We start from the raw sequence: 14,563 nt of genomic DNA, 5'->3' as shown, positions 1-14,563 counted from the left end.
GAACATGGTGTGTACTCTCAGAGACCTTTGGCTCCATCCCATCCAGGGGGGATCTGGACTGATGGAGCCCCAAGACTGAATTGAGGATAAAAACCAGCCTGTACAGTTCACTACCTCCTACATCCTGAACGTGTCACTTCCCAAAAGCCAACTTCAGTGATGAAGTCATGTTATATAGAAGTCATAGTAAATTATATCAAAGCTGACCTTGTATTACAAACCAGCTGAGCTGACCCTGGTCTTGGCAGGCCTCCCCTGCAGACCACATGGAACTACTGACATGCCGGACTCACCACTTTGAAGTCCTCGGCGCTGCACTCCATGCCACGGTAGTAGCAGGAAAGCAGCATGTCCTTGATGTCGTGTCCCGTTCGGTCGTAGAATTCACGCATGTTGAAGGGGCGGGGCTTATAGTTGTCAAAGTCAGCCCTCTCCTTCAGGATCTGCAGGACATTTTCCTCCACCAGGTGTGGGTCCCGGATCTCATACCTGGACAAGAAGGGTCTGAGGTTACTTCATGTGGACATGAGGCAGAACATTCATAAATACAAAATCACAGAAACTTTACATCTTTTACAACTTCTCTTCCTGTGGGAGTCACAAGAAAAAATCTCACCTCAGAACAATCACTCAGATATGAACAGCAGATAATACAGCAGGCGTGAGAAAATGAAATTAACTTTCACAGATCTCAACAGTCTATTTTATTTAAGCATAATCGTCTTCAAATACAAAACGTTAAGCTACCCAGGAAACAGCAAAAAACTGATTTGATGTCAAGGAATTCCCATAGACAGCAGAGGAAGACACTACCTCAGCTGTACCTCAGCTCCATTTTAAAATGTGCATTTAAAGAGTCTGGCAGGCAGACAGGCAGTTTTGGCTGGACAATGGGGATTAGCATGTAAAAAATTAATAAGAGGAGCAGCAAAAAGAGCATATTCACCCTCTGATTGAACCAAAGATACATATGTACATGCCACACATCATGTAAATCAACCTGCCAAATAATTAGGATTAATTTGCTGCTAGGATTGTAGCAGCAAAGCGTTTCCACATGGGTTCAAAATGCTGTACTGAAGGCTGAGGATCCTGAGCACTCACTGTGGACACAGTTTAAATCACACCTCACCTGGCATCTGTGGCATCTTTTTTCAAGTATAAAACATCGTCAGGTACATCATGGAGGGGCAAACTGACTGAAACTCAAGTACAGTGGCCACACTGACAGAGAGGAAACACTGGGGAAGTCATTTATGACACGCCTCTGCTCGACAACCACCATCAACCTCCTGCACCTGCTCACAGTCATTCACAGACACAAATTAACCTCAATTAACGAGTGTGGCCCTGCTCCGAGAATGAACGGCCCAGTGTTGACCCCTGCTGAGAGATGGGCCATCAGTGGAACAAGCATTCAAATTATGGAGTGCTAAGATTTAACTGCACTGACAGACACTTATGAGAATAATTTGTTAGGACACACAGAGTCTATCAGAGCCAACAGTCAGTCAGAGAATGCATACTGGTTTCTGAATTAAGAAAAAAGGCTGTTTTTGATATGAAGTCCTGGATTTGTGTGTAATGTGAGAGAGCAGCAGCCATCTTATAATAGGGTTCACACATTGTGTTGTTGTAATAATTCTGGACAGCTCAATTTACATTTGCAAACATGAATAAGTCTGTCCCGAGCTGGAGAAAGCAGAATTAGAGCGAGAGAGACAAAGGCAGGCACTTCTCCTTTGACAATAAATCTGTGAATGACTTTGTGGATGCTGACAGCAGTTATTTCTCATGGATATGGGCACTATTTCAAACGATAATTGGTGGTAAATCTTAATGGATTTTTTAAAATTCCACAAGGTCAAGCTTTGTCAGTGTTCATGAACAAGATCTTGTCCCTTGATGATGAAGGCTAATATAAGCTGATCCATGAATAAAAAATGAAATATTACATTATTTCCTTTTGTGAGCGCTGCCTTAATATTCAACTGGTGTTGAGTTTTTTACTCATGTTCCAACCAAATTACAAGAAATGTAATATGTTGCACTGCAGCTGCAGTGTTGTTTACCTGCTCCAAACAGAATGAAATAAAATATTCACCATGTGAGACAGCATGAGCTGTAATCTGAAATGAAGACTGTCTGTCTCTGCTGCCCTCACAGAGCTGAAGAGATGAGAATCTGTCATGCTGCGTGTTGAACAGTTAACAGTGCTGTGATGGAGAAAACTGGGACTATTGTTCCCACCAGGAGCTGAACTGAACGCTATACAACATGACCGTCAGGTGTAAGACGGCACCTCGGACTCAGAGCTGGTAGAAGATGATAGCGGCTTCAATTACAATTTATCTAATAACAACAGTCACTATCATACCTACTGAACAGTACTTTGAGTGGGTTAAACATCAGTGCTGCTGTGCAGTGTTAAACTGCTTCTCCACTGAAGGTAAACTCTCTAAATCAACCCTGGCTTCCACTGTTTTTCTGAGTGTTGTAGTTTACATGCTCATTAGGAGTAACAGCTGTCGTCTTCGTATTTATCTTCTTAATAAAAAGAATGTAAGAAGATTGAAAATTAGCTCAGTAGTAGAAACTAATCGACTACAGAGAAGGCAGCGCAGACGACCACTTTGTTCACGGATTAAACACATGATGAACTCAGGAAAGGTTACTCATTAGCTGCTGCGCTCTCCTTAATACATCTGGCTGCTGAAACTATATCGAAGCCAGTTAAGGTTATGTGGGGTTAATGAATAACTCACTGCGTGGATGTGTGAACAGATCATGTGTGATCAGACTGGCTTTACTGTATTAATTACATTATAAAGAAAAACATTACCGGGAGAGATGTTTGTGCTTCAGTGATAGCAGCTCTGAACAGAGCTGATCCTCCATAAACAATGAAAAACAGATCAACCTTTATCAAAAAAAGGTACTATACATCCTTTATTAATTACATTTTCAAGTCCTTGACTGGGTTTCTAGCTCACAGTATCACTTCAGTGGAAAGTATAAATCAGTCACAGAGTTTGAACCTGGTCAGGAAAGAAAGCACCCTGTATGTCAGAGAGAAACTGGACTGGACTAGATCTAGCTTTTCCTGTTAATCATGGTTTTTATTTGACTGATCAATTATTGATTGTTAAAATTCCAAGATCAATCATTGTGTCTTTTCTCAGCAAACACACTACACTGAATGTCCTGTGTGTGTGTTGTGGTGACTTGTTGTTAGTGGTTCACTGCATGATGCTGCATGATGTGTAAAATGTTTACTTCAAGGAAACAGAGTTGTTCTAATATATGCACAAAGTTCTTTTAGGTTACAGAGTAACGGAGATGATGGCTGATATCAGCTGATATCAGATATCAGTCCTATAAACTGTGACGTGAATAATCAGTCAGTGTGGGACTGTTGATCACAACAAGAGAGACAGACTCCGAGCTCTTGGTTGGTGTTTGTAGATGTTACCATGGAGGTCGAGTGAACTGTGTGTGGATTCTACTTTACTCAGTCTGTCTGTGCCATGTAACTAATGCTAGCTAACAACTGTGCGCAGACATCAAGGTGATGTCCTGTCAACACAAACAGTGCAGCTGAATTAGACTCTCAGGTTCTGTCCTGTCTCTGCACAAAGTGATCATTAAAAGTGGATGTCTGTGCTAAGCTGAAACATCTGCTACTGTCAATCCATGCACAGCTGTAAGGTACCGTCTGATAAAACTAAATGGAATAGGATCAAAATGAATCGATTCTGGGCTCATGAATCGAAATCGAACTGAAGATCAGTAGTGATGTCTCTGTAGCAGCAACACGACAACAAAAAGCTGAACATTGTTGTCATTCACAGTTAGAGTCACTTTTTTGTGATTTATTATGCTTCCACTTTCTATGATGTTATCACTGTTTCCATGTTGTTAATCAATGTTTTATTCAAGGCACTTAAGTTTCATCAACTTCAATTTAAATCACTGAGATACATGAAAAGATGCAGCTTTAACCACAGAGTGAGACTCAGACATGAACATATCTTAACACAGAGAGGTACAGTCAAAGACTTGTGTGACTAAGACTCACTGAACAGCCCGGCCACATAGATATATTCTCCTGTAAAGTTTCTGAGCGAGCCTCGCCCTCCTAACCCATCAGAGAAGGCCAAAGTCAGGAGAGGGAGCTCCCGGCTGTCAGTCAATACAAGAACTCACTGCTCGTCTACGACCCCTCTCACATCGAGACTTTGAGCTAGCATTAGCTGCTGGAAGATGTCACTATGGCTGACTCACAGCCTCCTGACTCCTGCATCAGCTGAGGCAAGGAACACAACGAGGACGTAGGTGAAGGGCTGGAGGGGGAGTAACAGAGGGGGGTGGGGGGCAGCTGAGTGGTTTGCTTTCAAGTGTCAGGCTAGCTTGATTTCCAGGACTTGCTCTTGTAGAACTTGTGGCTTTAAGCACAACTGATCTACCAGTTACAGAGATTGGGAAAGTTAGTCTGAAGTGCTGAGAATGACAGAGGCCAGTTAGGGACTAAAGGAGGTTCAGTGCTCTCTCCCACACGGGGACTACATCACTATACTGTCATGCCTTAATAAGAAGATACAGCCTGTTGTGCTATATTCTGAACTTAATTGAATTGTATCCAGAGCCTGTGTCTTATAAGCAACACAAAGCTGCCAGGAGAGCACTTAAGACGCCATGCTCAGATCCCCGAGTCAGGAGGCTTTAGTTGAAGCGCATACAATCACAATAATATGGGTAGATTTTTAATATTGCCCTGCCACTGCTCCCTAAAGCAATCACAGCAAACTCACTACGTAGGGGCGGGGGAGACTAAATTGGATTATGGGCCACAAGCACTTTAATTTTCTTGCGAGGACTAAAACGAATGAAGGAGCATCTGCATCACTTCTCCACCTCATGAGAGGAGCGAGTGAACACGAGCAGCCGCCGATTCTGACAGTGAACTCTGACAGAGACACAGTGGTCACTAAAACTACATTTCTCTGGACTGCACACTCTCAGTTCTAAAAAATTGAATAAAAATGTTCCTGGATAGCAGTTCATACTCCCACTGTGTTAAGATGGTGTTACTACCTCAGGCTGCGTGACACAACAATGAACACATCTTGATATAATATCAGGTAATTATCCAATTAGAGCTAATTGAGCTGGTACACTAACGAGGACTGGATTGTTTGTGCGGTGTCCTTGAAAATGAAGTGGAATGGTTCCACAGTATCACGTCTTAATGAAGGTGCACAATGGCAGCACTTAATCTGCCATTTTAGTCACGATCATAGAATTGCAAACAAAGGTCATGGACAGGAGAAGCCAGCCCACAATCATCTTTATTATACTGATGAAGAAGCAAAATCACATCTGATCTGTTAAACACCTTAACCTTTACTAAGACTAAATCACCTACTTATATCTCTAATGCTAATCTTTACTCTGGTAACAGTTGCTATATAAACAATATAAATGCAAATGAAGCCATGTTTGAAGAATCAGCTTTAGAAGCAACTCTTTGATTTCATGTTTTCTGTATAATGATCAGACCTCCCTCTGTCCTTTGTTTTACCTGTGATCCTGCTGAGACAGATAAGTCAGAGTTATGGAGCATAACTCTTCACATGCAGCTCCTGTGACTTCACAGCCATGTTTGCAAGCTCAGGACACATGTTGAAGCTGCAGAACTGTGTAAGCAGAAGACTCGCTTCTCTGCCTCGCATGAGCTGATTCAACACTTTCTGGCAGCACACACTTTTACCACCAACACCTACCTACCAACAAAATGACCTTTCTTCTCTTAATTATCATATAATTGCCTTTGCAACGTAATAAAAATAAAATTGAGCAATTTACCGGTGATGTTCTGCACTGCCAAGTGTGACTTCAACCTGTGGAATCACAATGAGAAAGTGATTGTTTTTTTCTGTGTTTGTGGAGGAAGTTAAGGTGAAGCAGCAGCTCAGCGTCTAAGACAGCCTGGCATCAGGGATACCTCTGCTTCCTCCTGACACCCCCAGCAACATAACGCTTTGTTCTTCTTCTGCCATTTTCTAAAAAAAACCTACAGTATGTCACCTGATATCTTTACCAATGAAATTAATGTTTAATTTAAACAGTGTCTACAAGAAACCCCAGGGACTGTTTCTGTACCAGTTAGATTCAAGTTGTTCCTGATCCTTTTGTTTTTCCTCCACACAGTACCTTTACTACCTCTGTCACAGAGCGCTCTCCTTACAAAGCCGGCCTTGTCGTGTTGTAAGAAAACATCGTATTCTGTACCCATCTCTAAGAAAATGAGGGGACACATCCTCCGAGGCAAAACTGAGCAGAGGGGGCAGGAAACAGAGAGAGAGATGAGAGAGCGTTAATCAGCGGGACAACTCCGTAGCTTAACAAACAGCACTAATTACACAGGGATAAAGACTTGTTCATCACACAGCTTATGAGACACAAGTTAATTGCTCTGCATGTAGTTCCCTCCCCCCATCAAAAAGTCAGCTCGCTCCCAAAGTCACTCAGAGCAAGTGGCTGTGCTTTCATTTTACTGCCTCCTCTCTCTGCTCTTCAGTCGCTGCCTCTGCCCTCATGTTTTTCACATGTCACTCCTTCCAGGAAATGTGGCTGAAACTGAACTAATAAATTCAATAGGTCAGAGCCTGTGTTGATATTTTAATGTTCTGCCATTACATCTAACAGTACAAACACAGAGAAACAGACCCACATAGGAAGGAGACACACTGGTTGAAATCTAAACCATACACAGTAGCAGAAGTGCAGCCCCCAGCAGTGGAATCTGTGCTTTCCTGTAAGGTGGATGCAAATACAGAGGTCACATAGCAGCAATTTTCAGGATAAAAATGGGGAATTGAATGTCATTGTAGCATGTGGCACTCTCCAACTGTGCCTTAGGCTGCAGAGCTGTGTGGATCAATGCACTAAAATTACACTGAGTAATGTGTTCAAAACAGCATTTATATGTGTTTGCATGTAGCACATCTTTTATTTCTGTATCAGGTTTGTGAATTCTCCTGCTTTAGCTGTGAATACTGAGCAGAGGACGGTCATCTGTTTTACACCACTGAACGTGCTCAGAATACGATGGGTGGCACACAGAGGAGAGAGTGAAGAAATTTAGAGTCAAAAGTTTCGACATTGACGGTGAGCTTGTCATGACTGCTGAAAGACGAAATGATCAAAGCAGTGCACAGAGCAACAAGTGTAGAGGGAGGAGGGGACGGCAGCTGTGAATCACACACACACGTCTCTCCACACTGTGTCAGCCAGGGAGTTAAAAATCTACTCGCCTACTTATCCAATATTGAGATATTCATATCACATGAACTGTAAAATGATGAGGCGAGGAATTACACCAGCGGCGTTTCTCCTTCATCATTTTATATTAACCATTATCTGTTACCTGGGGTATTCACAGCATCTGTGATGAAATGTGTTCCTCCTCTTTCTTTATATCAGAAACTGTATCAACATGTTTGAACAGAGTGATGTTAGAGGAATGCTTCATGTTGTCGGTTAAGGTTTCATACAACAGCTTGTGTGCAGTGTGGATTTCAGCTGACATGATCTGTAATGTCACTACATTATTAAATAACCAGCTCTAATGCTGCTTTCATAAAACACCTTTCATCCATCTTCTTTTCTTCCTCAGTCACCTCAGGCTGAGGTCAGTGCACATTCACATTCACAGAGGCCTTCACTAGGTTTCACATGTGTAGTCCCTGCTGTTTGAACGTCTCCCAGCACAGACAGCTGTTAAAACACTGCTCTGTATAAAACATAAGCTTTCACCTGAGGCTTCATTTCCACAAAATCCACATTCCATACAAGTTCCAGGTTCACTGGTGCCTCATGGATTTAACCTGACAAGTTCAGAGCCAACACATCTTCCCTTCACACAATATCTACAGAGTTTCACTCTTTTTTCACTCTCTTTACTGATTTGATGACATTCAATTAATGTTAGTGGAGTAAAGACTAGTTCAGCTTCAGACAGCTGCAGCAGAATGTAGCGAAATTAAAAATGTTCTGTTTCAGCCAAGTGTTTCCACAGACATCAAATCCTGAATCTACGACTGGAAATCCCCACAGATGGATTTCCCTCAGGAAAAACCGTATGATCCCAAAGCTTTGTTTTCTTCTACCTGACAGAGGAGACTGGTTGGTACAGGTGGGGGATGAACTGACTGGCAGGAGATCAGAGCTATCTTGGCTCTGACGTCATGCATACCAACAGGTAGACCTGCTGTGCAGGTGAGATACATGGGAACCAAACACACACACCTGCCGTTGAGCAAGGCAAGGAGCTCCCCAGCGTGGTACAGGTCGTTGCGGGTCACTCGGCTGAAGCGGAACGAGTTGAGGTTGCAGAAGGTGACCGAGGGGAACACCATCATCGGAGCTGCTACCTCGTCTAGCTTGGTGACATGAGGGTACTGGAAGTAGAACTGCACCCGGTCCACGCACACCATCACCAGCACGCCCAGGGAGCCCAGGAAGAACAGGATCCACAGACTGCGCTTGATACACATCCGCTCATAAGTGAACATGTGCGAGATGCCGTGCAGCGTGGACCTGCTGGCGAAAACTTCGATAGGAGCCGGCCGCTTGTAGTCCATGTCCTCCGAGTCCGCTTTAAGATCCATGACGAAGTCCCCGGGATAAGTTCAGCTGGATGAGAGGGGGTCACACCGCCTTTAAAGATAAGAAGGTGGTGCTTTAATGTGAAGGAGGATAGTGTGTGCTCACAAGTTCACGCCCTTCTACGCATGTATGTCTCATGCAGTGTGTGAGATGTTGCGTCACTGGCACGGAGAGACTGACATTCACTGCATTTTACCCGAGATATCTTCACAACAGCCCGAGCTACCGTGACAACAGCCGGGGAGAGAGCATGTGTTGTCCTCCGCTGGCTCACAGCTCCATCACTAACAGCCCGGTGTGGAGCGCGCATGGACACATGCCAACGCTGTCCTGTGGCTCCCACGCTCTTTAACGGTAAAACAGCAGAAAACACTGAGCAGGTCTGAAGACACACAACCAGAGCAGAGGTAGGAGAAAACAGACGAATCACCGCGGTGAGGACAGAGAGTGAATCAGGGACCAGGCGGCTGGTTTTTCTCTCTCCGTGTGTGTCAGAGTAGACTGGCTACATGGCTTTACCCCCGCTCTTCATATACAATCCCAGCACGTGCATAATAACGAATCGCCACCGATTTTCTCGCCTGTTAGCGTGTGTAAAGCAGAGAACCGTCGGGATGTTCTGGCTTCCCACAGCTGCAGCAGAAGAGCTGGCTCCGTCAGATAGCGCTGCCTCGGTGCGCCTCTCCTCGCTCGCTCGCATCCATTCCTCCTCCGAGCTGCCTCCACAACAACGCAGGGATAATTACTCCGCTTTATTTGGATTCCCGCTGGTTCATCCTTCAATAAGACTGCTCTGAGGGGAGAACGAGGTTTACCTGGGTGAAAAAAAAACAGGTAATTCCTGCTCGGAATGATGAGCGTTGTGAGCTGACGGGAAGCAGCTCAGAGGCGTTCGCGGTTTGCCCGGATCAATTTAATTCCCCCCAAACAGGAGAGAGCACGGATAGGACGGCACGGGATTTACACCGGGTGACGAAGTCCAACGTCGGTGTCCCTCCAGCTGAGCCCACACTTTACAGTCACTGTACCCCCAGAGACCCAGAGGCGGGAATCTGCACTTTACGAGACCACGATAAAACATGAGTGAAAATGAGTCATTACCTGAAGCCGCCTGTTTCTCTCCGTTAGCTTCGATGATCCCACCCGGCTAACAGCAAGTTTGACCCCAGGTCAAACTTTATGTGACTCGGTGACTAAACGCCTCCTGCGAGTTAACAATGAGTTCATTCACCTGGTTTTTGAAGGTAGATTTGCTCCGGTGGGTGACAAACGTTCAGACGCCACGTTAACGTCAGGTGTGTAGCAGGTGTATGGAAGCTGTCGAGGGCAAAACTAAACAAAACCAGAAGACAAATGAAAAAAAAACAAAAACACAACAACTGTTGCTAATTTACCAAGAGAAGTGCAGTTTGTTTTGGATCATACAGCTGGTCAACGTTAATGGTTGTTAATTCAAAAACTACACAATAAATAATGATACTGCCTCAGCTTCTTCAAGACATTCAAGACATTCACACACCTGCACACACACACACACACACACACACACACACACACAATTAGTCACTAGACATTAGTACATGAGTGCACATATAGTATGCTGTGTGCAGAAACGTGCTGCGTTTGTGGGTCCAGGTGCACATTTCTTTTCCTAACACACATATGCTCATGTATGTGTATATACACACATACTGCACATATGTTGTAGATTCTCATGCACATACTGCAGTACACACATACATAAGCATCCATGTGTGTTAAGTGAAAACGTGTGTGTACACACACACACACACATACAGAAATCCCTGAATGAATCTATTTTCTCCCCTGAACATTTCTATGTAGTTGAGTGGATAAAACATCCAAATATGTCAGAGTGAGTGAATGAGCCAAACACAGGCAATACGGCAGATGTGTCGCAGGACTGCCAGTGCCAAATCTGTCATAGAAACCGTATTGCCAAGAGGCGAGGGGAGCTCACCCATGAAATTGTTCATAATGCGTCCATAATTGCCATTTGCCATAGTATTGACTGTGACAATATGGCAGTCATCTATAAAGCCTGCATCTTATATTGATCAGGCTGCTGGGAAGACGAGCCACACTCTGTTCCAGTGAGGTGAAGTGAATTCTGGGTAGACACTGTGCAGCGGTGACACATGTGGGTTTGATATTACAGCTGATATTACATTACAGAGGTGCATCCTGATAGCAGGTGCAGGACTGACTAAACCAGACTAAACCAAATTTAGCTTTTATGATGGTTGTCTGTGCCACAGTGATGCTGGAGTACGGCTCACTGAGAGGACACTTCTGTCCACTTACATCATTGGGAAGACTATGTAATGCTCCTCAGAGATACCTGTATGAATAGGCCTTTCTGACAAAGAGATTTTTCAGTGCAGCTTTGTTTGCAGTCTGCCGTTCAGCTCTGCCCAGACTCTCCTGCTGTCCAGCCCTGCTTATGAATATATTTCCATGCTCTGACACTATGAAAGTAGGTCTTCAGTTTACAAAGGACTCTGAAAGCCCAGAAGTTGAAAAGAAATGTCAAATTTATTGGCAGCACTTCTGACTGTATTATACAACAGATTATACAGAGATAGGCAGTGGAAAATGAGACCACAGCTATCTTTGTGTTTCAGTGAGAGTATCTTTACATTTTATCACAACTTTATAACATGACCAGTGTGTGAGGGACGCCCACCACTCCCCATCTGACTGCATGGTCTCTTAACACAATTATAGACTGCAACACAATCTGAGTTATTTGTGTTAAAATGATCATATCAAATGGTAGTTTAAATCAGAACTTACTGTAAAAACACAAGTAATGGAGGCCTATTTTATCTATTATTGTTGGCTGAGAAAGGCAAAATGCTCATTTTTCTCTTTAAGTCAAACACAAATATATAAATACACTTTCAAAATACAAAATACATGTGAAAAATACTGACTGGGCCTTTAAATGCAAGAGATACTTAGGAGGTAAACAGGGTGTTTTTACTGAGCAGAAAAGCACTGAGTGGCAATGGGAACAAGAGGGAACCAAATGCATTAATGACTGTCCTTTTTGTATGATTCCACACAGACATATGAATCTAAAAAGCACACACAGAAGACGTTTCCAGTCTCTGCACTCCCATAAAATCTTTTTGTTGTGGTCATTTTCTCCTCCATTTCCTCTGCTGTAAACAATGACCTCAGCAGGCTCTACTGTGATTGGTCAGTTCTTAAAAAGTGCATATACTGATGAGTGCATCACCTCTGAAAAGTACGAGAGAAAGTACTTTGACAGCTGGAGGGAAGATTTGCTTTAATGTAAATCAACTGACCGTCTCTACACTGATGATTAACCATTGACAACCACAACTATACATGTTTTCTTAACCTGTCAAAAACCCCAATATCCAAAGAAACAGTGCAGGTAATGGGTCAATCAGTGTGTGTATACATCAAAACAAGTGTTCCTTCCAAAGCCAAAGAGCATAAAATTAACTGAACACATTATTTTGTTGGATTACATTTAAAATAAATCCAGTTTAAGCCGGGAACACCCACTGTGTGGGAGCCAAGATGCCACAGTTCACAATGACTATAACAGCTCTGTTAGTTGTCACTGCCGCAAGCACATTACTGAGATATCATCACATTTCACCAAACACATCAGTTAGTCCTCATCCTCAAAGACTTCTCAGGTTTAAAATAATAATAATAAAATGTATGTGTTGCTGCTTTCTATGATATCAGTGCTAGCTGAACTAGTTAGCTAAACTAGTTAGCTAGCTACAGCTCATTTTATCCGCAATCATCAGGTAGAGATGAAAAACCTTCTCTCCTGAAGAAACCTGCTGAAATTAAAGAGCAGCTGCGTAAAAAGTGACCACATGCACTGCACTGTGAACTAGCAACTGTTATCACTGTAAATATAACACTGAGCTGGACAGGCTGAGATAGGAGTTGGTTATTGATATAAATTGTGCATGTCAGTTGCAATAATTACAGACATTACAGACAAAGACATTTTATTCCATTACTTTCCTTTTAACTGTTAAATAATGCAAACTGATTCAGTGCTGATCTGCATTCGTAAGATTATTACAGACTGTATACGTGAGTGTGATAGAACTGGCTCATGTTAAGACATGGGGAAGGCGTTTGTCTCCATAACAGTTTGTGAGGTCAAGTCTCCTTTAATTTTTCATTTGGATTACACCAGTGGTGAAAGTAAGCGCACACACATGGGGAGATTATCCAGTCCCTCCTCTGCTCTCCTTTCTCTCGAGTTCCTCTTCCTTTCAGCTCGCTCCATGCAGATTGGCTTTTTCTTTGGCCAAGGCTACATGGCATGCCAACCAACTCAGAGGGAGCTGGCAGGGAATATGAATACACTCTGGGGTCCCATTGACAAGTCTCTTTGGTTATTGTTGGGCAAGCAGGGCACAGAGGGAGCAAGAGGCTCTTGACCCTGATGATCTGAGTCCATTTCAAGCCCCCACCCAGAACCCAATTCCAAGCAACTGTTGTCTTGGTACTGGTCCAGATCATGACATCATCATCAAAGTGGTGACAGACACGGTCTTCGTAGACAGATGGTCGTTAGATCTAATAATGAGAATCTGCAGGTTCCAGCCCAGACCAATGCATACTACCCGAGTGGACAATGATCATTATCAGTCAAGGACGCCTTTATTCATAGCAGGGGAATCCATCAACGGAGAGGCTCCATACCCACAGCTTGAGCTCTTTGTGATGCAGTTCACCAAGACTCCTTCTCCCTCATCTGATGTGACACACAGGGACTGAAAAGGTAATACCTCTCCTCTTCTCTGGCTCTGTAACCTGTTATTATGCTCCTACTAGGTGTTTCAGGAGCTAATGACACCAGGCTAATGCTCAGCACAAAGTTTACAACGCTCCATGCATTTAGTTTTCATGGAGGCAATTGCCAAGTCAGTCTCATGAGGGAAATGCCTGCAGGAATAATTCACACATCAGATGTGGTGTTATCCAGGTAGAAAATAGCCGTCCTCACTTTGATCCTCAGGTTTGACATGTTTCTGTTCCAGCGACTGAGGCTGTGGTTGGAGTTTGGAGTTATTGCTAAAAGGCCTTTGCATTATATCTCCAGTCTGATATCAGTGTCTGGTTGGTGCAGATGAAAGGACGTGGTGGAATGCAATTTGTGATGAGGAGGTGGTGTCATTTCACCACTGCTATTTCTCCTCTGTTAGAGTGGTTGATTGGCTCTGAACATAGGTCATTCATCTGTGTCTCCAGCTCAATACAGCATCAGGTCTCTCCGCCACGCCAGATTGATTCTCTGCCCGTGGAAGAAAAGTTGTAGAATCATCATCCACAAACTTTGTGCGCCCACAGCCTCAGGCTCGATTCAAGATAAGTGTCATGAGATATTTGGAAAGCTGGTAATGCGAGACCTTTACACTTATTTTACACTTACTGTGTTGACATTTTAACAAATCAAGGCACCAGGCAAATCCAGTGAAATGTTTCAGTTAATGTGCTGTTGCTGAGTATTTTGGCTTGCAGGCAGATCCTCTTTCACCTCTGACGTCTGGAACAACACAGCTGCATTTACGTTTGATATTTCAGAAGGTAAAGCCAGTGATTGCACAACTTCTTTGCTTTTTATGAGCAAAAGAAGCTGCTCAGAATCGTGGCTAATTGCATATTCGGTGATGACTTGTGAGCTCATTACTGCCACACAGTTTTGAGTGATTGGCCATTGTCACACTGAGGCTCCATTAAGGGACAGCATGGGAACTCCACATCAGCCCGTCACACACCAACCTCCACTCTGCTGAGGGGTGCAGAAGAACATTTAAATTAGCCTTAAGGAGGAATTAATCCTAATGACTTCTATTCATTAACA

General features: G+C 43.5%; 1 protein-coding gene across 1 annotated transcript; it reads right to left on the bottom strand.

The window, feature by feature from the left end:
- Positions 1–272: 272 nt before the first annotated feature.
- On the bottom strand, positions 273–9,578 carry LOC108886073 (acid-sensing ion channel 1). Its single transcript, XM_018680688.2, has 2 exons — positions 8,311–9,578; positions 273–489 (listed from the first exon to the last, which is right to left on the bottom strand). The coding sequence occupies exons 1-2, from the start codon at positions 8,670–8,672 to the stop codon at positions 273–275; spliced, it is 579 nt and encodes a 192-aa protein (XP_018536204.1). The 5' UTR covers positions 8,673–9,578.
- Between the last annotated feature and the right edge of the window lie 4,985 nt (positions 9,579–14,563).

Source organism: Lates calcarifer, linkage group LG12 (genome assembly GCF_001640805.2).
Source record: "Lates calcarifer isolate ASB-BC8 linkage group LG12, TLL_Latcal_v3, whole genome shotgun sequence".
Taxonomy (NCBI): Eukaryota; Metazoa; Chordata; class Actinopteri; family Centropomidae; genus Lates; species Lates calcarifer.
This window is presented reverse-complemented; position numbering and strand designations above follow the sequence as displayed.

What these genes read in the sequence shown, in the direction of transcription:
- LOC108886073 (XM_018680688.2), bottom strand. Translation starts at nt 8,672, where the DNA reads ATGGATCTTAAAGCGGACTCGGAGGACATGGACTACAAGCGGCCGGCT. An exon ending in CTTGCCTTGCTCAACGGCAG is followed by an intron (nt 490 to 8,310) that starts GTGTGTGTGTTT and finishes CTTCTTGTCCAG; the next exon opens with GTATGAGATCCGGGACCCAC.